Source organism: Thermothielavioides terrestris, chromosome 2 (assembly GCF_000226115.1).
Source record: "Thermothielavioides terrestris NRRL 8126 chromosome 2, complete sequence".
Taxonomy (NCBI): Eukaryota; Fungi; Ascomycota; class Sordariomycetes; order Sordariales; family Chaetomiaceae; genus Thermothielavioides; species Thermothielavioides terrestris.
Genome location: NC_016458.1, coordinates 5,333,401 through 5,359,877, shown reverse-complemented (window position 1 = coordinate 5,359,877; position 26,477 = coordinate 5,333,401). Strand labels below are relative to the sequence as shown.

Here is a 26,477-nt window from a genome sequence, read left to right as displayed (position 1 = left end):
ACTGCGAGTCGTTTCCCGCGGGACCAAGCAGTTTGCCAAATCGCTGGTTTCTGCACCCCCTGCAATCGTTCTCTGCGGGGCAGGAGGAGGAAAGAGTTTCTGGTTCACAGACACAGATACACAGTATGAGAAAATGGCCCATCACGCACTGCTCGTCTCCAAATCAGCGGTATTTTTGCGGGATAACGGACTAGAATACACAATGGTCACCGATCTGATTCCACATGGACGGCAGTTATTCGTCGAGAATGTCATTGTCTCTTCTGGATAATTGTTAGGCAGTCAGGCACCGTGTCGTTCGCCAAGGGAAAGGTACCTGACGTAGTGTATGTACGGTACCTGACCTGAGTAGGACTTGACTCCCGGTAGGACTCGGGATCTCAGCCAGAGGCGAGCCAAGGAAACCCACTTTTTCCCTAGCGTGGGATATGAGAGCCCCGGCAGATCACACTGTATCAGACTGTATACTAGAAACGTCCACAGAGAGTAGGCCGTCACATATAGAGCGATTTCTCAGTTCTACGGATTCTCTATCGCTTGTTAACCAAGAAACCGTGAACCGTGTTCGGCCGGGAGCTGTCGGGGAAGGCCGAGCCCGCAGGAGTAACTTCCCACCGGGCACGCCCGCTTGTCGCACCTCGCGAACTCCGTCGTGGGCCAACCTCGCCGTGGGCCAACCTGGCTTTCAGGAGCATTGATATCATCCCGTTGCCTACTAGGTGCAGGAAACATGAAAACCAGCCGCTCTCAGCCCGGTCATCGGCACCAAACTCCGTTTCAACGGCCAAATCGGCAGGTATTGCCCGTCATTAGAGGGTGTACTCCTTTTGGAGTAACTTGGCGATGGTGTTGAGCCTGCACGACAGTCAGCAGCCTGCACTTTGAACCAACTGCACAGCGTTTGGTGCCAACTTACTGGATATTGCTTGTGCCCTCGTAGATGGCACCGATCTTGCTGTCCCTCCAGAACTTCTCGGCCAGGCCTTCGCGGACGAAGCCCATACCTCCCATCCATTCCACCGCCAGCCCGCTGACACGGCCAGCAACCTGTGACGCGTAGAGCTTAGCCATGGCAGCATCCATGACGAAGTTCTCGCCCGCCTCCTTCTTGCGCGCAGCGTTGTACACGAGCGCCCGAGCCGCCGCGATCTCGGTGTACGACTGCGCGATTTGGTGTTGCATGCCCTGGAACTCGCCCACCAGCCGGCCGAACTGCTTGCGGTCGTTCCACACGTACTTGACCGCGTTCTCCCACGCGCCAAGCGCGAGACCTGTCATCTGGGCGCCAATGCCGATGCGGCCCTCGTTCAGCAGCGAGATGGCGTACTTGTAGCCTTGGCCCCGCTCGCCGAGCAGGTTCTCCTTGGGCACCTCCACGTCATCGAAGTTGAGCACGCAGGTGCTGCTCGCCTTGATGCCCAGCTTCTTCTCCTTCTTGGCGATGCTGAAGCCCTTCATCCCCTTGTCGACGATGAAAGCTGTGATGCCCCGGTAGCCCTTGCTGGGGTCGAGGTTGGCAAACACGATGAAGAAGTCGGCCTCCATGCTGTTCGTGATCCACATCTTGCTCCCGCTGATCTTGAATCCGCTCTCCGTCTCGGTAGCCTTGGTGGCCAGCGCAAAGGCATCGGAGCCGCTGACGGGTTCCGACAGGCAGAAGGACCCTACCGTGTCGGTGGCGAGACGGGGCAGGTACTTCTTCTTGAGGAACGGGCTGCCCCACTTGATCACCGCCGTGTTGACGAGCGTGTTGTGCACGTCCACCATGACGGACACGGAGGGGTCGACGCGAGCAAGCTCCTCGATGCCGACAATGGCGGCCGTGAAGTTCATCCCGGCACCGCCGTACTCCTCGGGGATCTCGACGCCCATGAGACCCTGCTCGAACAGCTGCTCCACGACCGCAGGGTCCATCTGCTCCGCCTCGTCCATGTCCCGAACCTTGGGCAGGATCACGTCGTTGGCGAACTTCCGCACCGTGTCGGCCATGGCGGACTCGACCTCGGAGAGGTGCGTAATGGGGGTCGGCGTGATATCAGCTAGACTGGCGTCATGGCGAACCGCAGTCGTCGAGAGGGAGCGGGCGCTGTCGTGGGAGAAGTTGTCCAGTTAGACCAGCGTACTGTACGTGCATTGCCGCCGCCGGACCTCCTGCCGGCTGGCTCAGAGAGCTAACTCACCATTGGCCAACAGAGCATGCGGGTTGAGTTCTGTTCAATAACCTGGGGGCGGAGACGGCGGGACTCCTACGCACCGCAGGGCGCAATGCTCTCACGAGTGAAGACCTCATCTTGCGACGAAACGGGAAGAAAAGCGAGGGGCAGAGGACTGTGAAAGCACCGTGGTGGGGTGAAACGGAACGATCGTGGCAGCGCAGATTAGACAGAATCCGAATGGTCCCGCTTCGTCCGAGCTAGTGTAGGAGTAGCACGCTGGGCTTCACTTTCGGAGAGTAGTTGGCATCAGCCGGAAACTCAAATGAGGATGTTGCACGGGTTTACATGGTCGAAGGCTGCGCGGTCCCCAAGGCACGGGTTCACTCTGACCAAAGCCGAGGTTACCTTCCAAGAAGGCAACTGGCTACCCCACAAAATGGCTTGCCGCAGGGCGGCGGTCTCGAAACAGGGCGTTCACTGGCTCCCATGTGACCGAGCATTGACCAGCCAGGGTCCCGTTAAACCGTCAATTGCCGCGCTCATCACGTGCCGGAGCCCGTGACGCCAAACTTCCCAACTGGGCTCTTGGCTCTGGGCCTGGGATCCATCACGAATTGGCAGATCGCGATCCGAAAGTCGACGACCGTCTGCTTGGACGAGGAGGGCCATCCTTCGCGGCCACAGCACAACCCACCATGGCGACGGCCTTCCTCCGCACCCTGGCGTTGCGGCCAGCGCTGCGCCCAATGACACTGCCAAAACCGGCACCTTCGCCGGCAGCCCCGATCGTCCGCGCATTTTCCTCGACCGCACCGCAGAGCGCGACGCTCAACCAAGTCTTGCGGGTGCGCTCAAGCCAATGTAGCCGATCCATCCACACCATCCACGCAACTAACAGCTTTCTTTCCTCCGCGAATTAGGGCTGCCGCAAACCGCAACGAGCGCGCCACGCCGTCTCGCCGGCCCTGTCGGCGATCAAGTCGCCCGCGCTCAAGGGCGTGTGCATCAAGGTGGGCATCACGAAGCCCAAGAAGCCCAACTCGGGCGAGCGCAAGACGGCCCGCGTGCGGCTGTCGACGGGCAAGGTCATCACGGCGTACATCCCCGGCGAGGGCCACAACATCCAGCAGCACAGCGTGGTGCTGGTGCGCGGCGGGCGGAGTCAGGACTGTCCCGGTGTGCGGTACCATCTGGTCAGAGGGGCGCTTGACTTGGTGAGCAATGGCCCTTCACCCTCGCTTCCCTTTGACGCTCCGCCGTTGTGGGGTTGATGGCTGACTTGGGGGCTTGTCTTGCAGGGCGGTGTCGCCAGCAGAATGAGCAGCAGGAGTAAATACGGAACCAAGAAGCCGAAGAAGGCGTCGGTTGGCTAAGCCGAGAGTTATGGCGCAAGGCAAGAGATAGGAACGGCAGAGGCACGAGGTCACGGGAGGCGTCAGGCTTATAGAACGTTAGACAAGCGGGCGGCTGTCATGCTTTCGCAGCCACGTTGATGTACCATATCCCTGTAAATTTGAACCATCTTCAGATGACAAACTTGTTGCTCGAGCAATTCGTCAGCCAAGTAAACCTGAATGAAGCCTCCCGCATTGGCCTTTCCCTAAAACAAGTACAGCAATATGTGCAACGAAACCCGTGCAAGCCGGAAAAATCCACGACCCTCACTCGAAAGCCAAACCGTCGCATCTGTTTTCCGCGAAATCCGTTTTCCCGCCCTCCTCTAATGCGCAGGCTGTAGGTGAAATCCAGTTCAGTCACATGACGGGGCAGACGCCTCAAGATGCTGACAACCTCCGTCCTCCTTGAGATGACCCATAGCTAACCCAGCTTGCGGAAATCGAACTATTTCTTCTGGTCCTCCCAGCCCTCCGGCTTTTCCATGTTGTTGATATCAAACCATCTGGTGGTGCCTGCGAAGAATTAGCCGTCAGAGCCATGATAAGCGGAAGCGCAGCAGCGCCAGAGAGAGCCTTACAAGAATAGCCCTTCCAGTCAAAATTCTCGTTGGGGTTGCAGTGGCACCTGAGCGCCGTCCGCAGCTTGTCGTCCGTCGGACAGTGTGTGAAGGGCACGTGGTAGTAGGCAATGTCTTCGAAGAAGTGAATCTCCTCCTTGGGCAGCATAAGGGCAGCAGCGATCGAGTGGACCGGAGCGTCGCCCCAGCGCTCGTAGAAGAAACCACCATCACGGTCGAGACTCTCGAAGTAGTCGATGTAAGCCTTGGAACGGAGCCAGTTGAGGCTACCAATCTCGAAGTTGGACCACTAAGAGAAGTTGTAAGTGTCAGAGAACAGTACCCAAACTGAAGGCTGTGTGGAACTTACAAAGTGGCATTTGTTGTACGTCTCACCGCCATCCTCGCTCAAGAAGCCCATCGCGTTGCCGGCTGCAATGTGCTCCGGGTGGTTCTTCATGAACTTCTTCACGCTGTCCCACAGCGTCGGGATCGTCTCGATATACTCGTAGAGACTGATGACGAAGCCGTACTTCTTGTTGTTCTCGTGCATGAACCGGAACGGGTCGTAGTGGATGTCGCAATACAGCTCGATGCTCGGCTCGACGCGCCAGTAGTAGTCGTAGTTCATCATGAGTTCCTGGCGGAAAAAGAAGCCTGACTCAAAGCGGCACATATGCCGGTAGCTGACGCTATCGCCGTAGATGATCTTGGCCTCCTTCATATCCTGGCGGACCTTCTCGGCCTTGTCCCGATCGATCCACTCCGGAAAGGACCAGTGCTCCACGGGGATCAGGCCGTAGTGGGTCTTGCCGGACACGAGGGACGTCGTCACCTTCTTGAAGGTGTCGTCGAAAGGCTGATCGTTGAGGAACACCCAGTCGTAATTGTATCGCCGGTTGAAGCGGTCCTCGACCTGACGGATTGACTTGGCTATCTCCCACACATCTGAGTTGCGAGCCAGCGTCACGAAGGTAGCGTTCATCCGAGGGCCGTCCTTGATTCCCGCGAGGTCGTCCCAGCCGGGATCGCCAGGCTTCAGAGCCATGGGAAACTCCGAGGGGTCGTAGTTCGTCTTGATCTTCGCCTGGTTCGGCGAGTCTTTCGCGACGGACGAACTGCTGCCGTCGACTGGCTGCTGCGCCTCGGGGGCATTTCCGCTCTTGGTGTTGGTGCCGGCGAATTGGCCGCTTAGTGAAGGGGAGATGTCTCGCGAGTTGGACACGAAGTAGAAAACGGCCAGGAGCTATTTACGCAGTCAGCCAAGCCCATGGCCGTCTCCTGCAGGGAAACACATCAAGGACTGACAAAGCAGGCTATGAGAACGTAGCGCACATGGCGAGCGCTCCCGGTCGCCATGGTGTGCGATGTCAATTGATTTCGCGGTCGTTTCTCTCCAATATTTGGGGATTCACTGCGATCGGCGACAAAGGCGGCCGACTTCGAGGGTTCCAGGCGTTTGGGTTTCTCGGACGGTGCTGGATCTACGGAAGGCTGCGGAAGCCAGGGCGAGGCAGTCATGTGGGCGGACGTCGTGTCCAGCTGGGAGCATATGTTCAATGCTCCGTCATATCGTGCTTCGGGAAGCCGGGCCACCACAGAGATCAGAGACTCGAAGCCTGGGTTGGAAAATGTGTTGTGCCACTCGACCAGCAGGCCAGTGACAAAGGACAACGGTCGCAGAACTTCCGGAGGGCGCCGCCCTTGCACGACCTGCGCTAGTCAAAACGTGGGCTGTGGTTTCGACTCGAACGCCTTGGTGCAATCTTAACAGGGGTGCCAGCCTTTTGGCGGGGAAAATATTAAGGGGTGACTCGTCATCCATACGTCAGCCCCAATCTCGCATTCCGAATCCGAACGCGTACTGCGTACGGAATACATACCAGGTACGGAATACACTAACGTATTGCAAGACCCCTGCTTTCCAGAACGCCCGGCGCATGCCCCCAACTGTTTGGTTCAGACGTTCACTCGCCGGTTCGACATCGACGACGGATACCCTTTGCGGCCTGCGAAGCATCGAAGGATCGCGGATTGTTTCTGGGGCCAAGCCGCTCTTCTACAGGATCTCGGGCCGCGCCGCTCTTTTACAGGATGGTGACACACAATCCTCCGTATGCCTTGCCCACGCCATCTGCCAAAGAACCAAGGTCTGTGAAGGGAGGAAAGCGAAACCCAGAGAAAATAACTTAAGTAGGGAAGACGAGCGCCCAAAGCTTAGCAAGTGCACACTACAAGCAGTAAGGTAAAGCTGATTCATCTGGGCACAGCTAAAGCTGGCCTTGTTGCACCGACCTAAAAAGGCTACGTATCTTTCCCCTCTTGCCCAAGTCATTCATGGCACCGTGAGGATGGTATTCTCGGGTTAATCCCTGCCCCAGCCGACGCAGTCAGCACCTTACATGCACCGTTCCCGTGCTGCTCAGCAGGCCGAATGCTTGGCCGAAAGCCCAGAGCCTGCCGCTGCCCTTCAGGCCCTCGAAGATGATGGTCCGTGAGCACTGCTTCTTTCACTCCATAGCGCCTCCAGCGAACTCGCGCTGATTGGCTTGAGTTGTCGTTCGGACAATCCCTTGTGGGGCATCCATCCCACTTCGGTCACCACTGCAGTGCTTGCCGTTCACAGTTGGAAGCTTGGCCACCGGCAAACTCCATCTTTGAATCAACCACCATCAGCTTGCGGCACGACCTTTCGCGACTCATTATCGTGTTGTTCTTTCGAATAGCGCATCAGCGCCATCTTTCGCGCCTCTCACAGCGCTGATAATCTCGGCGCTTGGCACATCGTCCGCGTGGCGCAATTCCGCTGTCTTTCGTTGGCACTGCCCGAAGACCTGAGGAGGAATCCTGCCTGATCGCATTGATCGAACCACCATGTCACTTGACGGATTCGACCAGCTCGATATCCTTACTACCTGCGCTGTGAGTTGCCGTTCACATCGATGACGGAAATTCCTCGTCTGTCTGCCTCCCGTTGCATGGCGAGCATCGTCTTCTCGGGTTGTGCTTTTGCGACCTGCCCCTCGATCGCGCTCCTGCAGCCTGAGCGACCCGCGTCCCGTTGACCGCGTGACGCTGACTCGCCCGAGCAGTAATTCTATCCTAGCGCACTCATCATCCTAAACTGCCGCCGTAACGATGTCGTTCTCCGGCTTTGATACAAACCGCCACAACCCAGCGGCCACTGGATTCTCCCAGGCGCACGACCCATTCGCCGGGCTCTCTGGTCGCGAGGACGAAGGGGATGCCCTCGAGTTTGAAGATACTTATGATGGCCTGGGGGATCAGCTGGAGGAGACCGGCGATGCTTTCAATGACGACACCTTCGGCGACACTGCCGGGCTGTCGTCAGCGCCGGTAGGCAAGGACTTCGACTTCTTCGGTCAGACGGCCAAAGTCGCGAATGCCATCGAGGAGGAGCATGTCCGCTTCAACCGCCAGCAACCCGTCGCCAAGGCTTCCCAATCCGCCTCTCAACCAACTGCGCAATCCCAGGCTCCCGCATCTGGCGCATCGTCGTATGGCTATGCTCCTCAGCCGGCTTCCCACAAGCCTGTGCGGACTGGTTACGAGAAGTACAGCAGCGAGCCGGTCGCTGAGCTCCAGGTCGATGCGGCATTGTGGGGCGTTGCCCCCAAGAAGCAGACTCAACCAGCTCCTGCTCCCCCTCCGGTGACCACACCTTCCTCGATCCCCCCCGGCCGGAAAGTGCTAAGTGTGGAGGAGGTGGAGGCTCAGTTGCGAGCCCAGGCCAAATTGTCCGCGCAGCAGGCTACTGCTCCGTCCACTGCGTCCCAGCCGGCTGCCGCTGCATCTATTGCCGCGCCGCAGGCGCCCCAGCAGACGCTGTATGAGCAAGGCTATCAGTTCTCGCAGGCCGAGCCACCTCGAAAAGATCAAAACTTAGCTACCGGGCATGGACATCCTGTCAGCATACTGCAGAGACCCCAGGCTACGCAGGTCCCTTCTCCTCAACCTGTCGCCCAGGCAGCGGCTCATCTGCGCCAGCAGCCCCCGGCCCCTATGCAGCCTACCCAGATCTTGCAGAACCCTAACCGCCTGTCGGGAGATGCGGCCAGACTCGGCATCCGTCAGCACCCTAGCCCCGCCGTGCCAGGCTCCTACCCGACGCATCCCGTACACAGGCAGCAGGGCTCGTTCTCCCGCCAACCCCCGATTATCACGCACCCGTCTCAGCTCGCCCAGCTCAGCGAGGAAGAGAAAGCTGCGTATTTGGAGCAAGAAGCAAAGCGAGCAAAACGCAACCACAAGATCTTCCTCATGTCTCGCGACAACGGCATCATGACGCCTCAGGACAAGAGCTTTGTGACTCGTATCCAGCTGCAACAGCTCGTTGCCGCTGCCGGAAATCCCAACGAGCACGGCACGGACGAGTCCCTCGCCGAGGATTTCTACTACCAAGTGCACAGCCAGATCCAGGGCGGCCAACGTCAGCATCCCAGCCAGCCGCTGAATAATTTTGCGCAGACATATCTCTTCCAGACGGGCAGCCGGATGGGCGGCCTGCGTCGTCACCACCGCGGCCCGGAGAACCACGTGCAACGCATGGAGCAGCAGGTCCAGCGTGCCGTGGAAGCGGCCAAGAACAAGCCGAAGAACAAGCAGCTGGTAATCGAAGGCAGTCTGGGCAAGATCTCGTTCAGCAATGCCAAGACACCCAAGCCGCTGCTCAACATCAAGCGCACCGAGAGCACTGGCGAGGCACATCGCCCCGGAAGCGCGCACAAGCAGGTTTCCCACGGCGGCGACAGGAAGAGCGACCTACGGTCCATCGAACTCATCTACGCGACACTTATGACGCTCGAAGACCACGACCGCGCGATGCCTCCTCCTCCTGCGAGCGAGGCCGATGCCGAATCCATCCAGAAGTTCGTTGCATGGAACAGCGAGGCACAGATCCTCAACGGGAAGCTGTGGGAGAGCCTCCGGGTCCACGACCATCCCCCGGAGGGCCGCGTCCACCCTTTCATCGCCATTCTTTCGTACAGCAAGGGCATGAAGGCGATGCAGCGCATCTCGCGCCATCTCACCCATGAGCAGCGCACGACCATTCTTACCCTGATCGTCGTAAATCTCGACAGCCTAGATGTTGTTCGCAACGCTCAGGTGACGTCTGATGCGACGCAGCTGAATGCCGCCATGCGGGAGACGATCGAGCTCTTCTCCGGGGCCGTCATGTCGACTCTGTTTAACATCTTGAACGAACTTGACCTGGACCTGGTTGCCGGCGTGCTCGGCCTTGTGTGCACTCGCAACGTGGACGTGATCGCGAAGAGCAGAATCGGTGCAGGAATGCTAACCATGATCCTGAGTCGTGCCGAAATCATCAAGCATGGCGGAGGCGGCAATGAAGCAGCCTGGCGGTCATGGTATGTTGTGCTCCTCCCCCTTCTTTCCATCTGGTGAGTCAGTGCATTAACGCAGCGCAGGGACGTGACGTACACGCAGTTCTTCGACCTGCTCGAGCCCACGCTGCCCCACATCTTCCCGGGACCCGTCACCGCCAGCGACGATATCTACGTGTGGCAACTTTTGGCCGCCATCGGCATCGGCGCCGGCCCCGACCAGCAGCAGAGGCTGGTCCTTGCCGTCAAGGACCGTGTCATGGACACCGTTGCTCTCGCCAAGACCCTCCCTCAGGACCTAGCCGCCCAGCGGCTCCAGAACGTGAACCTCTTTATGCGCTCGATTGGTTTGGACGTCGAGCTGCTCCAGTGAGTTGCCGCTGTGCAATCAGAGCATGGCCGCGGAGCAGCGTCTGGGATGAGCACCACCCCCGTTCAGGATTCACCAAAAGTTACAGCCCTTGGGTCATCAGGATGCCAGGATCGGATAGAGTGGGTGATGTTGTGACTGCCGTGAATGGTAAACGCAGATGTCACATGGTTCCGGCGCAAGGTGGCAGCGATGGGTGGTCGGTCTGGTATGGTTCGGGTTCGTTGCTTGTTGGACGCGAACTTGCCAACGCGACGAGAGAGGTCAATCAAGTTGAGGAAGTCTTTTCTGTTTTCCTTTTATTCTTTTGGTTGTATGGATATATGTCCACTGTAGACAAGAGCGGCAGAACCGGGACCACGCGATCTGGTATGGAACGGTGGATCTCTTTACACGGCACCAACACTCTTTCCCAGTTGTCGTTTCCGCCTATCGAGTCCAGTGCGAGAAGCCTGAACGCCCAGTTATGCGCGCAGCCCAACACCGAGCAAATGGCTCGTTTGGAGGCCAAAGGCCGCCAGTCCACTTCTCCAGCGATTACGCTTAGTCTATCTCCATCGCATCACCCCTAGTCGCCCCTCTCCTCGTAGCTTTCCTCGGTGCAGACGACCCCGCAGCAGCGGTCGCGCCCTTACCCGCTCGACCTGCCGGTCTTTGAGCCACCGCCGCCTGTGGCTCTGTCTTCACCGGGACGTCCTTCCCCGTACCCTTCCCTTCCGGATCTGCTTTCGCCCGGTCCGCAGCCTCCTCAGGCTGCACCCCACTCGTAGCCTGCAGCAGTTCCTGCTCGCCCCAGTCCGTCCGCAGCTGCGCCACCTTCTCAGCCAGGTCCGCCGCGGCGCCCCCCGATCCTTCACCACCTCCCGCCTCAACCCCCTCCTCTCCTTCTGTACCAGCAGCAGCGACAACCTCCTTCCCCTTCCCCCGGCCGTCCCCGTCCTCCCCCGCCCGCAACAGCAGGCACTCGTTGTACGCCTCCCACGCCAGCTCCGCCTCGTCGTGCACCCACTCCATCCGCCGCCAGCTCTCCGTCTGCACGTTGCGCAGCCGGTCCGCCATCGTCTCCGTCGCCACCCCGCCGTCCGCGTCCATCGCCGACTTGATCGTCATGTGGATGGCCCGCCCGGCCGACGACGCGCCGGCGCCGCCGGCGCCGCCGCCGCCGGGCTTGTCGGACCCCGCGCCACTGGCGGCCGCCGCTGCGGCGCCGCGGCTGAGGCGCTCTTGCTCGGTGGCCGCGTCGATGTGGTGCGGCACGGGGCGGAGGTGCACAACGGACGAGACGGGGGTGAGGTGCAGGTTTTCTGGTGAGGAGGGATGAATGGTTAGCGATTGCAAAGGGAAGACCGGAGAGGGGATGGGTGGGGAGAGCGGGGAGCGGGTAGGCTGTGGTGGCTTACTCCCTTGGAAAACGCCGATCATGTGCTTGGCGTTGGCCTCCTGCGCGCTGCGGCCGCCGCCGAAGGTCTGGGTGCGCAGGATTTTGTCCTGCCTGGCGGCCTCGGCCCAGCTGAGCGGCGCCTCGTCGTCGTTGCCGGCGCCGGCACCTCGCCGGCCGCGCCCGGCGGTGGTCGAGGTTGGGACGATGTTGAAGCCGCCTGCCAGACCCAAACTCCCGCCTTTTTTCGCTTCTAAGGATTTCTGCAGGGCGGTGCCCCACGCGATGCCCTTGTTTCTGTCGTAGGCCTCGTTCGTGTCAATGGGCACGTCCACTTCGTACATGGCCGTGTTGGGCTTGACACGCAGCTCGGAAATGCGCGGCACGCGTATTTGAGCCGGGTCTTGAGCAGTCTTGTTCACGTATTGGAGCACGACGAGGTTGCGGTGCGCTGGGAGAGGCGGTTTGATGAAGACCGAGTAGCTAGCCACGATCGGGTCGTCGTCGCCAGCGACGGTCGTGGATGGTCCGCGGGACGCGTGGGAGTTCGACATCGCCACCTAAGTTGTGAGCATATGCAATGCTGAAAAGGGGGAAAACGGTTTGATCTGCCAATGCAAGCAATTACTTGAGGCAAGAAGACGCAATCAAATGATATCTGGAGCATCGGACAGTTCAAGATGCCCCTCGATACTGGAAATTTTAGTGGGGCAGAGTCACTGCTGGCCCACTCAAAGAATCTTGTGTACGGATTACTGCGTCGTGGACGGATTACAATACGGAATACACAGTATGTTACAATCCCCTCAAACACCTTCCGAACAAGGCGACCTCGGGCCGAGACATTGTGTTCGGGGAGGTTGCGGGCCGAGATTTCCAAACACAGCTTTCTGGACACCACAAAATATGGGAGTCATTTCGCTATCCGTACATGCATGCATGGTGCTCGCAAAAAATATTAATGCATACCAAGTATACGCTGTGCAGGACACCTGCCGGTAGTTGACGCAATCGGCCGCGTAGCCGAGGGAGGTGCGGAAAGCCGAAGGCGCTGAGAAGGTTGATAACAGAAAGTGCTGCCAATGCTCTCTCCTCTGTCTCTGACTCTCCAGCCCAGACTGATATCAATTCATGGATGATGATGATGTTCGTGCGAACGAGCCCCCGATTACCCAGTGGATACCGAGCCCTTGGGTTGGGCCTGGCCGGGGACAGCTGGCAGGGAAAGTTCCCTGCAGTTCCCCGACTTCGTGATAGGCCGGGGGATCGCCTCGGTGAGCCGGCGAGACGCCGAAAGTGGTCGAGCGGTCGAGGATCAACGGAGTCCGCGGGCTGCAAACCTTCACATGCTCTAGCACTTTTGTCCCCCTGAGGGTTATGGCTAAAGAGGTCCCGCCAAGACTAATTTCGGAGACTGCCGCTTACAAGTATTTACAATCGCCACGGGGTAAGCGGGGCCGCGACGGGGCCTCGACGACTTCGAGCAACATCAACAACGAACAATCGTAAAGACTCGTTGCAACAACTTTATGAAACCTCAACCAAATCGAAAAAAAAAGAAAACGAAGTTAACCCTCACCCTAACCTTGACCCTCACCCTAACCAGCGGGGGGCTGGCGCCGCCCCCCGTACCCCCGGCGAACTAACCCGTGGCTAACCCGTGGCGATAGTGCAAACCCCTTGGCGGTCTTGGCGGGGTACTGACGCTGTAAAAACATTGCCGACAATTGGCCGAAATTAGTCTTGGCGGGACCTCTTTAGCCATCAGCCCCCTGAGACTCCGTATTGGTGCCTTGAATCGTCATGGCTCGATGGGGGTGACCGGGTTCGTTGGTAACCGAGATGGGTGTGGGGAACGTGAGCAAGCAAACCAGGGGTGTCATGTGGGGGAGTTGATTGACCGGTACCCCTTCACAGTTAGCACACCCGCCCAGACGGCCTTGGCTAACGCGCAAGGTTCCCTCCATTGTGGAAGCCTGCTTAGCCCTTCTCTCCTTCAAATATCGGGTACGGCGTCCAGGACCCACGCCAACGGAGAGAGCTCCGTGAGCGCTTTCAGCGCTTTCACTTGATGGTTCTCGAACCCTTCGGGGCGAGATACGACACACACGACGCACACGCGACACGCGACCACGCCGACCAGATCTGAGATTCGTGTACACCAGGTCTCCGAGGGGGTGGAGAGGCGCTTGACCGTGAGCAAGACGCCCGATGTCACGCCGACGTTCATGAGCTCTTCATCGCCCGGAGGGCCTGCTGGCGCCTCCGCGTCCGATCTGGACCACAGCGACCTGCGACCGAACATGCTCGCCGCAACCTGGATAACATGGACGATCGCCCTCATCTTCGTCTTGCTCAGACTCTGGACCCGCACCAGGATCGTGCACACCCTCGGCATCAGTGATTGGTTCATTGTACTGTCTCTGGTGCGAACGTGCCGACGTCCTCGTCCCGGGAGCTAGCGTCTGGCGCGGAGCACTGACATCAGACAACACAGATAGCTGCAGGAGGGTGCTGCATCAGTATCGTTGAGCGTCGGTCCCCCGCCATGTCTTATGACCCAGTTGAAACCGCAGGCTCACAAGGACGGCAGAATGCAAGCATGGCATGGGTATACACCTGTACGACATTGACCTGCCAGTCGATTACAGCCCACTGATGGAGGTTCGTGTTGTCCTGCATGGTGGAGATATCTCGTCCATTGGACTGACACTGGACATACAGGCATGGTGGTTCTCGCTGCTCTTTTACGTGCTCAGCTTGGCCATTACGAAGGTGTCCATCTGCCTGCTCTACCTGACCATCTTCACCCTCCCGTGGGCACGCAGAGCGTGCTACCTTGTGCTCGCCATTGTTGTCCTCACGAGCCTGTTCTCCGTTGCCGCAACCCTTACAGATTGCATCCCACTTCAGGCCGTTTGGGACCCAACCGTTACGCCCTCGTTCTGCCAGCCGCAGGACACCTGGTGGGCAAATACAGGGTACGGCTCACCTTGCGTACGGTTACCATCAGCACTAACCATGAGTCCCAGTTGCGTCATAGCGACCGACTGGATGATCTTCATCCTGCCCATTCCCATGGTCCTCCCACTCAAGCTCCCCACTCGCCAGAAGCTCATCGTTGTCGGCGTCTTTGCAGTGGGCTTTTTGTGAGTTCCCCTACACTTCCTCCCCTTCCCTCCCCAAGGCTCACCCTTCCACCCAATCCCACCAACCAAGCCCCTCCCTCTCCCCCTTCCCCCCCAACCCCCCAACCGGCCGAACAGACCAAACACCACTAACACTCCCACTACCACTCACCCAGCGTCTGCCTCGTCTCCCTCATCCGCCTCGTCATCCTCATCCGAACCGAGGCCCCCGGCGCCGGCCCCGACTTCACCTACATCGGCGCCGACCTGCTCTACTGGACCGTCATCGAGGTCCACACCGCCATCGTCGTCGCCTGCGCCATGACCCTCAAGCCGCTCGCCGCCCGCCTCTTCCCCCGCCTGCTCGCCGACTCGCCGCCGCGCGACACGCTCCAGACCAGCGATCTCAACACCACCGTCGGCCACGCCAGCGGCGGCAGGCCGCCGACGATCGGGTCGAGGCCCGCGCGGGCGGCGGCAGGGGAGTATATGGCGCAGGTGCGTGGGAAGCTGGGAGGGGAGGGCGGTAGGATCGGCGACGTGGAGGCTGCGGTGCGGGGTGCGGCGGGGAGGGAGGACGGGAAAAGGGATACGAGTGGGTTGGAGTTGCTGCCTGGGTCGTCGCCGGGGAGCGAGAGCAGTACGATCGGGAAGACGGATGCGGAGGTGGTGGCGCTGGTGCTGCGGAGTTCGTGGATGAAGTGAGGAGCGATAAGGTGGTGGGGAGGGCTGGGGAGTTGGGCAGGGCTGGGGAGCTTGGGAGGGAGGTCATCTCGATACGTCTGGGGTGGAAGAAGGAGTGGCTGTGGGCCAGTGGTTTTGTTGAGATGTATGATTGCCAGGACTGGGAAAGCGGAAGGATGTAATGCTGGATGCGGCGGGTTGTGGGATATTCTCACTCGACTGGCACTATACTGGGATGGGACGCGGGGTTTTTTGGGCGCTACGTCATGGGATACAGGGCATAAGAGGTGGTACAATCTTGCCGGAGGTATGCCCTCTTGGCGTTGATGCATAGCATTTGGGGTTTACTGGCGTTCAAGTTGACCGCATTAGGGGATTCGACCTGTCCTAATTGTGTGCTGGTCCTGTAACCGGTACCTGGGAGGAAGAAGGAAGAGCACATTTGGGAGGATCCATTATTGGGCTTTGTCAAAGCATCTTAATATTACAATACAGTTGTCTCTAGGCTGGTTCACCGAGTTTCAGCTGGGGCAGGGCCCGTGGCGCGGTTCAACGAGCATGAGGAAAGGGGTACGAAACACTTGAAACAGCCATGGGTGTTGATACAAACCACCCCCTTGACTCATCTTCGCCTCGCTCGGCCGTGCTGAAGTCCGTGGCATCCGATGACGGTCACGACGCCACTGACCTGATCTTATCAACAACGGCCTTGCCTTTCCTTGTCAACCTATCCAGAAGCAGGTATCCAGATGGTTTACAGTGCCTAGTACACGCTCCCTCTTACATGATTAGGCTGGACAGAGGAGAGGGAGGGAGAGAAAAAAGAAAAAAATAGAAAAGTTGAAGAAGATATTAGAAAACAAAACCGCGAAATCCGACACCACGCTCATCGCTCCTTTCTACGCCGCCCTAGCCTCGCTGTGCCAATGGACTTCGTTCGATGCGACTCATCCGCAAGATCTTCCTGACAAGCTTCCTGATCCGGGTGGCTTGGAGAGACACGCACGTACACCGAGCTCCTTAGCTTCTCATTCTCAACAGTTGCGAAAGTGAAATTGCAGCGAGTGCAACCAGGACCGCCTGTGGGTGGAATGGCGATATCTTTGGCCTCGCCCTGAACTTCCTGGAAGGAGAATGGGGGCGATTCAGCCCTTTTGAATCTCTCACTGCCACGATGTCCTGAAGCACCCCCGCTAATTGGCGGGATTCCACGGAGGTTGACGATTTTCATTCCCGACCAGTACGCATCGCGAACTCGTCGGCTAGCTAACAGCGGCTGCGATGGCGCATGTGTTGGCTTAAACCCGCGAGAAAGGACTCTGCCACTAACTCGAGGTGTTTTTTTCCAGAAACTCCGATACAGATCGACATGTGTAAAACCGTGATGCGGTTATGTTGATTTAGCTCAATGAGGCCCCTGGGTAAAACGCGAGGCGTTTCCTATTTGAATCTTTTTCGGAATCACTCGTACAGACTCGACGACGGCGAAGGTCTGGTATTCCCGGTTCCTGTAAGGTTTGCTGCTTTTGTGATCGAGTCTCGATGTCCTGCTTGCGAATGAGATTATTGGAATCACACGTCGGTCTTTATGCTAGCTGAGGGGAGTTTAGAGGAAGGTTGAATACGGTCTGCAGGACTTCCGTGTTCGACCCGGGAAAAGTGTCTCTGAATTTGGCGCTGCATGCTTTCCCACCCTGGTGTCATGCCAATAAGTATGCAGTTGAGAAACCACTCAAGCCATCGACTCCATTCGGCCAACCAGACCCTGAGCGATGCCACTTCCTTCCAAATCTCAAGCCGCAATATGCAGTGTTGAGACTGAATCCACGGACGGCCAACGCAGCCGATTACATGACACCACATGCCTCCCTGTTTTGGGAAACCGTGAATCACCCCTTCCAGCCGTGCCTCCCCAGCGATCCTCTCACCACCCCCGACCAGCCATCTTCTCCTCCGACTTCAGGCCCGCATTGCTGATTCCCTTCATGGCGGTGCCGTGCTCGATGCTGGCCTCGATCAGCGCCTGCTTGTCGGTGTAGTTGGCGGTGGCCTTGACGATGGCGCGCGCGCGCCTGGCCGCGTGCTCGGGCGTCTCGGCGTCCTTGAAGATGCCGCTGCCGACGAACACGCCGTCGCAGCCCAGCTGCATCATCAGGGCCGCGTCGGCGGGCGTGGCCACGCCGCCGGCGGCGAAGTTGACGACCGGCAGGCGGCCGAGCTCGGCGGTCTGCTTGAGCAGCGCGGCGTCGCAGCCGAGCTCGCGCGCGAGCGTGGCGATGGCAAGGTCGCCGCCCGTAGCGAGAGCCGCCTTGGCCCGGGCGATCTCGGCGTTGACGGTGCGGATGTGCCGGACGGCCTCGACGATGTCGCCGGTGCCGGCCTCGCCCTTGGTGCGGATCATGGCGGCGCCCTCCTTGATGCGGCGCAGCGCCTCGCCCAAGTTGCGGCAGCCGCAGACGAAGGGGATCTTGAAGTCGGACTTGGCGACGTGGAACTGGTCGTCGGCGGGCGTCAGGACCTCGCTCTCATCGACGTAGTCGACGCCCAGGGCCTCGAGGATCTGGCACTCGACGATGTGGCCGATGCGGGCCTTGGCCATGACCGGGATGGTGACGGCCGCTTGGATCTCCTTGATCATCTCCGGGTTGGACATGCGGGCCACGCCGCCCATCTTGCGGATGTCGGAGGGGATGCGCTCGAGCGCCATGACCGCCACGGCGCCGGCCTCTTCTGCGATCCGGGCCTCGGCGGCCGTCGTGACGTCCATGATGACGCCGCCCTTCAGCATCTGGGCCAGGCCGGCCTTGACCGTAAAGTCATCGTTGTTGGTGCCGTTGGTGGCGGGGTGAAGGTTGGCTGCCATCTTTTTTCTTTTTTTGTGGACTGACCGAAGTTGCGGGTTTATTCTGAATAATTCAGGGATCCGATTCGAGTTTCTGGTTGAGTAATTGGCGTTGAAGGGTATCACAAGTCACAGCAATGAAGGCGGTGGATCAGAACGACCCAGTGTCCTCCCACTGTTCGAAGGGATTTCCAGTCTGGTTTGGAAGAGACAGTGGCGTGAGTCAGTGGTTGACCCCTCGATCCAGAGAGAACCTGGAAGGAGATGTGTATCAGGCACAGTGTTAGCGCTACTGTACGGACAAGATTTGGGGGCTTTGAGGGCCCGGCCTCCGAACCGGAGCTTGCCCCAAACCGCCCACAGAGGTGCCACATGTTAGCCACCTGAGGTACTTTACCTAACAGTTGTCAGCGAAGCGGGAAATCGCGACCGTAATGACTGCGACCTCAGATGGTGTACTGTAAGGCATGTTGCTGATAGATTCCAGGTCCCATAAGGTGCTGGGTACGGTATAGGGTAATGCAAGACATCGCATCCCAAGTTTCACCCGCGCAACTGAACACCCGTTCCCGAAACACCCTCGTCGTGCAGCTTAAAGATTCTGGAGCAAGGCAAACACATGCGTTGTCTCAACGGCGACAGTGGGGCGATTTGCGGGATTCGCGCCACACTGATGCTGGTTACATAAGGTAAGTTAACTTTATTTTCACCGCCGCCGTTGCATTGCCAGGGGTTCAGCACAGTGTATTTTACCTGCGGCAACGGCAGGATTAGTGTACCTTTCCGGGGCTGCCGATGTCGTCGCGTAGTCCCAAGGTCCCGATGGAGTGGCGAGGCATTTTCATCCGTTGGTCATAATGCCGGCCTTAGCCGGCCGATTCCGAGCCGTGGAGCTCGAAGCGGGTTGATTGATTTGACAATTCCGAGCGATCGGAGCGGTTCGACAATCGGCGTAGACTGCGTCCCTGGGCAAGACCCCACGCGATCACCGAACATCTGGTACTCCGAAGTGTACGGATTTGTTAGTCACCACTCAGTTACCACAGACATATCAGATAGCCGTGGCTTAGAACTTCTTGCTTGCCCCAACCACCAAACACAACAACCCAACCACAACCGAGACGTCCACAATGACTAAGCCCATCACCGTCGGCGTTCTCGCCCTGCAAGGCGGCGTAGTCGAGCATCTCAACCTGCTGCGCAAGGCCGCGACTCACGTCCTCACTTCTCAACCCCAGCCATCGGCCGACAACGGGATAGACTTCGCCTTCATCGAGGTGCGCACCGCGCCGCAACTCGCCCAATGCGACGCGCTGATCATCCCCGGCGGCGAGTCCACCACCATGGCCATCGTGGCCCGCCGGCTCGGCCTTCTCGACCCGCTGCGAGACTTTGTCAAGTATGTTTGCCACTATCTCGAATACACCCCGGCCATTCCTTGCCCGTTTATCCCCCCACGTCCCCCCTACCGATTCCATTTTCATGTACTGACGTGTGCACAGGGTGCAGCACAAACCCGTCTGGGGCACCTGCGCGGGGCTGGTGATGCTGGCGGAGCAGGCGTCGGCGACGAAGCAGGGCGGGCAGGAGCTGGTGGGCGGGCTGGACGTGCGCGTGCTGCGGAACCGGTACGGCACGCAGATGCAGAGCTTCGTGGCCGGGCTGGACCTCGGGTTCCTCAAGGAAGCGAAGAACGGGGAGGCGGCGGCCGCGCCGTTTCGCGCCGTGTTTATTCGCGCGCCCGTGGTCGAGGAGATCATCGCGGACGGGCGGCAGGATGGGGGCGAGGGGAAAGGCAAGGCGCCGGTCGAGGTGCTGGGGGTCTACGGTGGGGAGGGAGGCACGGGAGGAGGAGAGGGCAAAGGGGATATCGTTGCCGTGAGGCAGGGGAATGTGTTTGGAACGAGCTTTCATCCAGAGTTGACGGATGATGTCAGGATACATGTGTGGTGGTTGCGGCAGGTGGTGGATGCCGCAAGGCATGGGAGGTTGGTTCTTAATGGTGCTTGACCAGAGAGTTAAGGATGGGTTTATCAGAGGAGTAGACTAGACGTGTTTTGCGAGTTACAACAAGTTCAACACAATAGAGGCGCCGGGAAAGGATATTTAATTGCAAAAAAAGGATCAGCGTACAATTCGTGATATCGAATAATCAATCAATCTTAATCCACCATCACCAGAAAACAGTCATTGTGGTAGTAAACCAGCAAAACCTACAACCGTGCCCCGCCGTCCTCCGGATCCTCGTCGTCATCATCCGCAGCCGACACATGACCTTCAGGAGTCGTCTCCCTCGAGGACATGGAGTCGTTCCAGCCCCTCGTAGATGCCGAATCCAAGTTGACCTGGCCCATCATCGACGCCAGGTCATCATCGTCGTTCCCTCCCCTGACCGAGCTCCCCCGCTGCGTACTCCACAGCGGATTCGTCGGCGTGTCCCGCGAGTCGTGCTTCCGGCGTGGGTACGAGCGCTCCCTGATCGCCCGCGAGGTCTCGGCGCGCACGTCCTTGATCATGCTCTCGAGGATGTCCAGCCGCTGGCGCGCGGCGTCGGGCCCCTCGGCGACAGCAACGTCGGGGGCGCGCCAGTTGTAGTACAGGTTGCCGTGCGATTCGCGGCAGCGCACGCCCGACGGGTGCGCCGCGAAGTAGAAGCGGCACAGCAGGCACGTCGGCTTGCTGGTGCCGACGTAGCGGCCGAAGGCGGCCTCGTCGAAGAAGCGGACCGGGTCGTCGCCCTCGGCCTCCGCCACCGCCTGGTCGCGCAGCACCGAGGCCAGCAAGTTGACCTCGGCGTGCACGATGGGGCGGAAGCGGCCCGGGCTGGCGCGCTGCCGGATGCGGTCGTCCAGACCGAAAGCCTGCAGGCTCTTGGCGTGGCGCTGGTAGGCTTCGATGGTCTCCTTGTTGCGGCCCATGCGGCTGAGGATGCCGTTGGCCGTGCGGCGGATGACGGGCGGGTCGGTAGAGGGTTCGCTGGAGGGGATCCAGGTCACTTCGAAGTTGGCGAAAATTTGCGGCCAGGACTTGCGGGCCGAGATGATGACCTTGATGGCGATGTAGTACGACAGGAGGCGGCCCACGGCGTGTCGGACCTCGCCCCACGGGCTGTCGGCGATGCTGCTGTTGCTCCGCGTCTTATTCCTCATGTACTCCTCGAGGCAGCGCTCGTAATGAGAGTGGATGGTCTCAAGGAGTACCGCAGAGTGACGGGCGACTGCGCGTATGTCAGTTCCTGACCGTGTGTTGAATGAGGCTATGTCAGGCTCACACTCATCGCTTTTGATCCGCGGTGCGCTGCGTGCAGCATTGATGTGCGGTACGAGGCTTCGCAGCGCCTCGGCAACTGCTTTCCCTAAGAGACAGCGGCTCGATATTAGCAGACAGGAGACATGGTGGCTATGGGTTGCAGTGCATTACCATCGCTTGTCCCGTCGGCAGCCGATGAATTGATGCAGAAGTCAATCCGGCCCTCGTCAGACAGCGAATCCAGATATCCCTCGATTCTTGGACGATTGAAGGCCAGAACCCTCTCCAAGATGTCCGAGAGTAGACGGGCGGTGAACGCCTTGTCATTCAGCTCATCCTCGCGGGCATCGGCGAGCAGCTGCAGGATTCCTGTCAGGTATTCCTTGACCGTGTCCAACTCACGGGTGCTCCGTTGGTTGGAGGCCAGGCGGTACTCTATGCTCCCGTAGTCCAGCACGACGATGGCGGTCACGGTCTTCCCGAGCGGCTGCTTAGACTCGCTGTCGCAGATCTGCGCCAGTTTGTTGAGAAAGCTGTAGTACGTCTGCTCGGAAGACTTGCCGGACGCCGACTCTAAATCAGGTTCGGAGACTCTGTGATCCATGAGGTAGACGGATCTGAGAGCGTCCAGTAGCACGACCGGCTCGTAAAACCGTTTCCGGACACTGGGGGGCAGCTCGACGTAGTCCGACATTTTGGGCGCGTGTGTGCAGCCGACAGGCGCTTGCGACGGAGCAAATTCAAAAGATTCAAAAGATAGGTTCGGTGACCAGCAGAAACTTGGAACCGTGCGGGGCCGCTAATGAGTCGCTCTTGAGGATTGCAAAACTGCTGTGGTGAGCATTCCAAACGATCTATTTATGTACATACAGAACCTGTCACCGGAAGAACAACTGCGTACGAGAAGAGGCTCTCGCCCGACATGTTCCTCCTTCCATCTGTCATTGAGGCAGCCCTGTGCCTTGCTAAAGCGCGGTTACACCATTCGTCACCGGCTGGGGGCATACAATGCTCGTCTGGTAGTCGGGCGGGAAGCGTGTCAAGTTAACCGCCAAGGCAGCCTCCTGGAGGCAAACGAAGACTTTTTTGACCGTTAAGAATCCGCAGCGTGTCCAGCCAGTCTCGACCTCGTCGTGTGCCCCAGGCAGACTGCCTCCGCGCCCCCACAGCTGGTTGGTTTACTTGGTTATCGAGCTGGAGCACTGGGGACTCGGAGGGTGCGGACTTGACTGTGTAGGAGGGCGGCCAACCAATCCAATCCCTGTCCCAAACCCACCTGCGACCTGCGGTGGGCCTCAGCCGGGCCGCCTCCAACTGGACCATTTGGGCTCACCAGGCTTTCTGCTCCCCACCACGACTGCCACTTTCGACCGCGCTGCCTCCTGCACGCTCCCGGGTCGCGACCCATGGCCTTCTTACAAGGCGCAAACGGGCTTGCTGCGGTACACTAAGAGAGTTATTTGAGCGCCTAATTGCCTCTGCGGCCAGTGCGGGCGGAGCTCCCTTTGTTCCACCCAAGCCTGCTTAACTTGGGCGTGGTGGAGAAGAGAAGCGAGCCATCATCGTCACCACCGAGACAGTTGTGTAAGTCCCCACCACGTAGCATAGCAACTCTGACAGCTTGTAGCTGAAGACAGGTTGATTAAGCTGACACTCAAGCTGACACCGGCTCCTGCGTCGTCTTGGCAAACCAGACAACTACCCCATAATTCTCGCCGTTGCCACTGCTTGGCGGTGCATCTGCCCTGCGGAGTTTGACCCCGGAAGCTGGGAATGGCGGTCCCGCCGGCGTAGGTCGCTTCTGCCGTTGCAACTGTCCTTCCCCAAGGAGGCGAGCTAATGCAAGTCTTAAAAAGACCTGGACTCTCGTGGGATGCACAGGGGCTGCTCCAGCGGGACGGGGAAGGAACAAACTTCCTCGCTGTGCGGCACGACCCCGGCCTCCCTGCCTGGCGCGACAATGAGTCTGCACAGCTGATGCCGCTGCTAGATTCGGAAGGAGGTTGGACAAGTCACTTGTCTGCCGGTCATCGTGCTGGAATTAGAGGCGACGGCACAGTGGACCCGCGGGATTTGACCGTCCTCGAGTCAACCCCCCCTGACTTGGACTTCCCCAAGGATGCGCTGTGGAACGCCGGCTCTCTTCCAATTTCTTCCGCCCAGTCTCCAAGTTGCTTGTATCAGGGAGTTACCAGCTTCGCCGACGTGGATTTGAGCTTTTCTGCTAGTGAACCTGGACAATTTCTCGGCATCGATGCTTGGGCTCTGTTGGATACTTTCACCCCTGGTGCTTCCGTGTCTTCAGTGGCTTTCCCCCAAGTCAGCCACGTCTTGGACGCATAGGTTCCTTCTGACACGGCTAGCACCATGGGTGTCTGGTTTCCCACAGGTGATAACAACGACGATGCTGACAACAACAACAACAACAACAACAACAGCTTCAGCCATGGTTCAGGCAGTCCTTCGCTCAGTAACAACTTTTGCAGTCTTGCACTGCAGCAAGCACACTCCGGTGGCGTTGGCACCACCGCCTCCTCCGGCACTGCCCTTTTGTCTTTCGTTTCTGACCCCAGCGCCCTGGGACCGGCACCAACACCAGGATCACTAAGTTCGACCAAGTTCTCCGCTATTCCTTCGCCGCCCGCAACGGATCCGGACACACCCCAGTCCCCCTCGTCCGACCAAGAGAGCGACGCCTCCCAATCCACCTCAACCACCACTCCCAAAAGCAGCGCCGGGGTATACCGGTGTGAGTACCCCGGCTGCAAGAGCAAGCAGAAAGTTTTCACCCAGAAGGGCTTGCTCCGGTAAGCCGCTCATTATTCCCTTCCCCTTCCCTTCCCACCTCCCCAATTCCTTTCCCACCACCTCCTCACCGTCACTAACCGCACATGTTCCATCATCCTCCCGCCAAAACGAACAGCAAACATCAACACAACCACACGCGTCCCCGGAAATGTCCCTATTGCACCGCCTTCCGCGGCGGCGCCGAGCGCAAGGACCTGGCGCGGCACATGCGCCGCGCCCACGCCGACCGGCCGGACGTGCGCGCCGACCGCACACTGTGGCGCGAGGTCAACCGCCGCTGCGAGCGCTGCGGCGCCTCCGGCATGCGCGCCGACAACCTGAAGCGCCATCTCAAGCGCTGTCGTCGTCGTCCGTCTGAAGCTGGCGCGGCTCAGGTTCCGGTTCAGGTTCAGGTTCAAGCTCAGGTTCAAGCTCAGGTCGGGTTTGGTTTGGCTTGATGGCGATGGGGGTGGAGTTTGGGAGCCCAGGGACGTAATCAACGCAAGCTGATGATGATTGATGATGGTGGTGGGGGCAGCAGTGATGGTGATGGTGATGGTGATGGTGATGGTGATGGTGATGGTGATGGTGGTGGGGAGGTGCGTTCTGGCTACCTGTACGAGGGATGGGAATATGGTGGCCGTTTCACGAGGTTGGTCCTGGCTAGGTGCTGTACCCGAGTCTTTCGTTCCTTGCTTATTCGACTTCGACTTGGTTTTGGTTCCGAGTGATTGCCGGCTCTGCTCTTCGTATTTATCTGGAGGGTAAGTTCAAGAACTAGCATTTCTCGACTTTCTGTCTGAAAAAAAAAAAAAAAAAAAAAAAAAAAAAAAAAAAAAAAAAAAAAAAAACCACCTCCTAACCACAGGTTCGTCACCACCTCACCTGCCACTCATATTATTCTTTCACCCATAGAATTACCATTCTCGAGCCCTGGGAGCTCTGGCCACTGCATAACGAGAAGTCATTGCTAATACAAGGCCCTAATACTACCTACTGTTTCAACGCTCCGTACAAAAAGAAAAACAAGTGATCAACCCAGGGCAGCTCAACGGCAATGAAAAAGACATGGCTCGGTATTCACACCATACAAACCCAGCCTATAAAAAAAAAAAAAAAAATCCAGACACAAAACAGCGACCCGTCACAGGTCGACCTCATCCCCATCGTCATCCGACTCTAGATCCGGGTCCGGCACTTGCATGTCCGCAGGCAGCGGGGGCAACTTCTCGACCTGCTGGGGCGGCGGAGGCGGCGGCAGGTGGGAGGCCGGGATAAGCGTGTAGGTCGCGTTGCTGGGCAGGCCCTGAGCCGCGGCGGTGGCCGCGGCGGCGGCAGCGGCCTGCCGCTCTTCCTCGCGCTTGATCTTGGCCAGCATGTTGCGCACGTCGCTCTTCTTGACGTACTGGTACTTGTCGCCAAACGAGATGCGGATGCCGAGGGTGAGCTGGCGCAGGGTGCACTGGCCCTGGCGGTGCATGATCATGAGCCAGCGCTTGCCGTCCTCCTCGATCTTGCGGAACTGGGGCGGCGCGTTGGCGCCCGGCCCGCCCGTGAAGGGCTCGTGGTTGTGCTCGGCACACTGCACGACGACGCGCCACTTGTCGTTGTACGGCCAGGCCTTCTCCTGGATCGCCTTCAGGCGCATCGGGCAGCCCGTCTTGGCGGAGCGCGAGTTGCGTATGCCCTTGCTGTGCGACGTGAAGTTCTTGCCGCCCTTAGAGCAGCACAGGTTGTAGCGGCGGTACTGGCCGTCCGGGTCCCGGTTCAGGGAGGAGACGATGGTGATAGCATAGCCTTGGGACCTGGCGAAGGCTTTGAGGTCTTCTCTCAGGTCATGCCACGTGTTGTACAGCCGGTCCTGAGGCGGCGGCAGGAGGGCCATTTGGAAATTGGGCCGCTGCTGCTGCTGCTGCCCCTGCTGGGGCTGCTGCTGCTGCTGCTGAGGTTGCTGCTGCTGGGATTTCTGCGGCTGAGGTTGCTGCTGCTGGTACTGCTGCTGGGGCTGCTGCTGCTGCTGCTGCTGCTGCTGCTGCTGGTACTGCTGCTGGGCCGGCTGCTGGTACTGCTGCTGGGCCGGCTGCTGGTACTGCTGCTGGACCGGCTGCTGGTACTGCTGCTGCTGCTGCTGCTGCTGTGGCGGCGGGGGCGGGTGCGGTGCCTGTTGCTGTTGATTTCGCAGTTGCGGCCGTTGTTGTGGTGTTTGGACCGGCATCTGCTGCTGGTTTGGCTGCTGCTGACGACGCTGCTGCTGGTTTGACTGCTGTTGACGACGCTGCTGCTGCTGCGGCCGCGGCGGCGCCTGTTGCTGTGCTTGAACTTGAAACTGGTTCATCGGCAGATGGCCGACGGGCATGAATCGGGGCTGCTGCATGCCCATCTGGGACTGGCCTTGCTGGGCCATTTTCTTGGTTGCTGGCCTGGGTTTTCTAGTGCTGCGCCCGTCCTCGATGTTGTTGCGCGCTATGTACGATTACGCTGAGCGCGTTTGTGAAGTTCAAGATTTCAGCAGAAGTGCGATGTTTGGATAAGGTTTGGGTCGGCCAATTCTGCGTGGTGCACG

General features: G+C 59.0%; 12 protein-coding genes across 12 annotated transcripts; 6 read left to right on the top strand and 6 right to left on the bottom strand.

The window, feature by feature from the left end:
• Nucleotides 1-753: 753 nt before the first annotated feature.
• Nucleotides 754-2,382, bottom strand: THITE_2114314 (uncharacterized protein). The gene is made up of 3 exons (XM_003652593.1): nt 2,181-2,382; nt 917-2,086; nt 754-855 (listed from the first exon to the last, which is right to left on the bottom strand). Exons 2-3 carry the CDS (start codon nt 1,987-1,989, stop codon nt 810-812), a joined length of 1,119 nt encoding a protein of 372 aa, XP_003652641.1. The 5' UTR covers nt 1,990-2,086; nt 2,181-2,382; the 3' UTR covers nt 754-809.
• A 520-nt stretch (nt 2,383-2,902) lies between these two features.
• THITE_36172 (putative mitochondrial 37S ribosomal protein MRPS12) lies at nt 2,903-3,529 on the top strand (the record flags this gene model as incomplete). The annotated part of the gene is made up of 3 exons (XM_003652592.1): nt 2,903-3,001; nt 3,077-3,370; nt 3,455-3,529. The coding sequence occupies 3 exons, from the start codon at nt 2,903-2,905 to the stop codon at nt 3,527-3,529; spliced, it is 468 nt and encodes a 155-aa protein (XP_003652640.1).
• A 417-nt stretch (nt 3,530-3,946) lies between these two features.
• THITE_2114309 (glycosyltransferase family 15 protein) lies at nt 3,947-5,857 on the bottom strand. Its single transcript, XM_003652591.1, has 4 exons — nt 5,419-5,857; nt 4,481-5,356; nt 4,132-4,420; nt 3,947-4,066 (listed from the first exon to the last, which is right to left on the bottom strand). Exons 1-4 carry the CDS (start codon nt 5,467-5,469, stop codon nt 3,999-4,001), a joined length of 1,284 nt encoding a protein of 427 aa, XP_003652639.1. The 5' UTR covers nt 5,470-5,857; the 3' UTR covers nt 3,947-3,998.
• Nucleotides 5,858-6,957: 1,100 nt separating this feature from the next.
• Nucleotides 6,958-10,119, top strand: THITE_2114307 (uncharacterized protein). The gene is made up of 3 exons (XM_003652590.1): nt 6,958-7,032; nt 7,203-9,500; nt 9,561-10,119. Exons 2-3 carry the CDS (start codon nt 7,249-7,251, stop codon nt 9,847-9,849), a joined length of 2,541 nt encoding a protein of 846 aa, XP_003652638.1. The 5' UTR covers nt 6,958-7,032; nt 7,203-7,248; the 3' UTR covers nt 9,850-10,119.
• A 270-nt stretch (nt 10,120-10,389) lies between these two features.
• On the bottom strand, nt 10,390-11,778 carry THITE_119008 (uncharacterized protein; the record flags this gene model as incomplete). The annotated part of the gene is made up of 3 exons (XM_003652589.1): nt 10,390-10,490; nt 10,554-11,150; nt 11,247-11,778. The coding sequence occupies 3 exons, from the start codon at nt 11,776-11,778 to the stop codon at nt 10,390-10,392; spliced, it is 1,230 nt and encodes a 409-aa protein (XP_003652637.1).
• Nucleotides 11,779-13,213: 1,435 nt separating this feature from the next.
• On the top strand, nt 13,214-15,555 carry THITE_2077835 (uncharacterized protein). Its single transcript, XM_003652588.1, has 5 exons — nt 13,214-13,650; nt 13,722-13,758; nt 13,818-14,205; nt 14,257-14,373; nt 14,529-15,555. The coding sequence occupies exons 1-5, from the start codon at nt 13,453-13,455 to the stop codon at nt 15,055-15,057; spliced, it is 1,269 nt and encodes a 422-aa protein (XP_003652636.1). The 5' UTR covers nt 13,214-13,452; the 3' UTR covers nt 15,058-15,555.
• An 873-nt stretch (nt 15,556-16,428) lies between these two features.
• THITE_2114298 (uncharacterized protein) lies at nt 16,429-18,157 on the bottom strand. The gene has a single exon (XM_003652587.1). It carries the CDS (start codon nt 17,897-17,899, stop codon nt 16,961-16,963), a length of 939 nt encoding a protein of 312 aa, XP_003652635.1. The 5' UTR covers nt 17,900-18,157; the 3' UTR covers nt 16,429-16,960.
• Nucleotides 18,158-18,712: 555 nt separating this feature from the next.
• On the top strand, nt 18,713-20,005 carry THITE_2114296 (uncharacterized protein). Its single transcript, XM_003652586.1, has 2 exons — nt 18,713-19,277; nt 19,381-20,005. The coding sequence occupies exons 1-2, from the start codon at nt 19,009-19,011 to the stop codon at nt 19,886-19,888; spliced, it is 777 nt and encodes a 258-aa protein (XP_003652634.1). The 5' UTR covers nt 18,713-19,008; the 3' UTR covers nt 19,889-20,005.
• THITE_2114295 (uncharacterized protein) lies at nt 19,977-21,966 on the bottom strand. Its single transcript, XM_003652585.1, has 3 exons — nt 21,299-21,966; nt 21,150-21,233; nt 19,977-21,095 (listed from the first exon to the last, which is right to left on the bottom strand). The coding sequence occupies exons 1-3, from the start codon at nt 21,819-21,821 to the stop codon at nt 20,092-20,094; spliced, it is 1,611 nt and encodes a 536-aa protein (XP_003652633.1). The 5' UTR covers nt 21,822-21,966; the 3' UTR covers nt 19,977-20,091.
• An 826-nt stretch (nt 21,967-22,792) lies between these two features.
• On the top strand, nt 22,793-23,708 carry THITE_2114293 (uncharacterized protein). The gene has a single exon (XM_003652584.1). The coding sequence runs from the start codon at nt 22,967-22,969 to the stop codon at nt 23,468-23,470; it is 504 nt and encodes a 167-aa protein (XP_003652632.1). The 5' UTR covers nt 22,793-22,966; the 3' UTR covers nt 23,471-23,708.
• Nucleotides 23,709-24,709, top strand: THITE_2114290 (uncharacterized protein). The gene has a single exon (XM_003652583.1). It carries the CDS (start codon nt 24,019-24,021, stop codon nt 24,370-24,372), a length of 354 nt encoding a protein of 117 aa, XP_003652631.1. The 5' UTR covers nt 23,709-24,018; the 3' UTR covers nt 24,373-24,709.
• Nucleotides 24,710-24,766: 57 nt separating this feature from the next.
• On the bottom strand, nt 24,767-26,453 carry THITE_2114289 (uncharacterized protein). The gene has a single exon (XM_003652582.1). The coding sequence runs from the start codon at nt 26,316-26,318 to the stop codon at nt 25,059-25,061; it is 1,260 nt and encodes a 419-aa protein (XP_003652630.1). The 5' UTR covers nt 26,319-26,453; the 3' UTR covers nt 24,767-25,058.
• Between the last annotated feature and the right edge of the window lie 24 nt (nt 26,454-26,477).

Coding starts and splice junctions, on each gene's coding strand:
- THITE_2114314 (XM_003652593.1), bottom strand. CDS start 1,989: ATGGCCGACACGGTGCGGAAGTTCGCCAACGACGTGATCCTGCCCAAG. Junction 856..916: donor GAGGGCACAAGCAATATCCA/GTAAGTTGGCAC, acceptor ACTGTCGTGCAG/GCTCAACACCATCGCCAAGT.
- THITE_2114309 (XM_003652591.1), bottom strand. CDS start 5,469: ATGGCGACCGGGAGCGCTCGCCATGTGCGCTACGTTCTCATAGCCTGC. Junction 4,421..4,480: donor CGTACAACAAATGCCACTTT/GTAAGTTCCACA, acceptor AACTTCTCTTAG/TGGTCCAACTTCGAGATTGG. Junction 4,067..4,131: donor TGACTGGAAGGGCTATTCTT/GTAAGGCTCTCT, acceptor AATTCTTCGCAG/GCACCACCAGATGGTTTGAT.
- THITE_2114307 (XM_003652590.1), top strand. CDS start 7,249: ATGTCGTTCTCCGGCTTTGATACAAACCGCCACAACCCAGCGGCCACT. Junction 9,501..9,560: donor GAAGCAGCCTGGCGGTCATG/GTATGTTGTGCT, acceptor AACGCAGCGCAG/GGACGTGACGTACACGCAGT.
- THITE_2077835 (XM_003652588.1), top strand. CDS start 13,453: ATGAGCTCTTCATCGCCCGGAGGGCCTGCTGGCGCCTCCGCGTCCGAT. Junction 13,651..13,721: donor GGTTCATTGTACTGTCTCTG/GTGCGAACGTGC, acceptor CAGACAACACAG/ATAGCTGCAGGAGGGTGCTG. Junction 13,759..13,817: donor CTGCATCAGTATCGTTGAGC/GTCGGTCCCCCG, acceptor CAAGGACGGCAG/AATGCAAGCATGGCATGGGT.
- THITE_2114298 (XM_003652587.1), bottom strand. CDS start 17,899: ATGGCAGCCAACCTTCACCCCGCCACCAACGGCACCAACAACGATGAC.
- THITE_2114296 (XM_003652586.1), top strand. CDS start 19,009: ATGACTAAGCCCATCACCGTCGGCGTTCTCGCCCTGCAAGGCGGCGTA. Junction 19,278..19,380: donor CCGCTGCGAGACTTTGTCAA/GTATGTTTGCCA, acceptor ACGTGTGCACAG/GGTGCAGCACAAACCCGTCT.
- THITE_2114295 (XM_003652585.1), bottom strand. CDS start 21,821: ATGTCGGACTACGTCGAGCTGCCCCCCAGTGTCCGGAAACGGTTTTAC. Junction 21,234..21,298: donor TGCCGACGGGACAAGCGATG/GTAATGCACTGC, acceptor GCTGTCTCTTAG/GGAAAGCAGTTGCCGAGGCG. Junction 21,096..21,149: donor GCGGATCAAAAGCGATGAGT/GTGAGCCTGACA, acceptor ACATACGCGCAG/TCGCCCGTCACTCTGCGGTA.
- THITE_2114293 (XM_003652584.1), top strand. CDS start 22,967: ATGCAAGTCTTAAAAAGACCTGGACTCTCGTGGGATGCACAGGGGCTG.
- THITE_2114290 (XM_003652583.1), top strand. CDS start 24,019: ATGTTCCATCATCCTCCCGCCAAAACGAACAGCAAACATCAACACAAC.
- THITE_2114289 (XM_003652582.1), bottom strand. CDS start 26,318: ATGGCCCAGCAAGGCCAGTCCCAGATGGGCATGCAGCAGCCCCGATTC.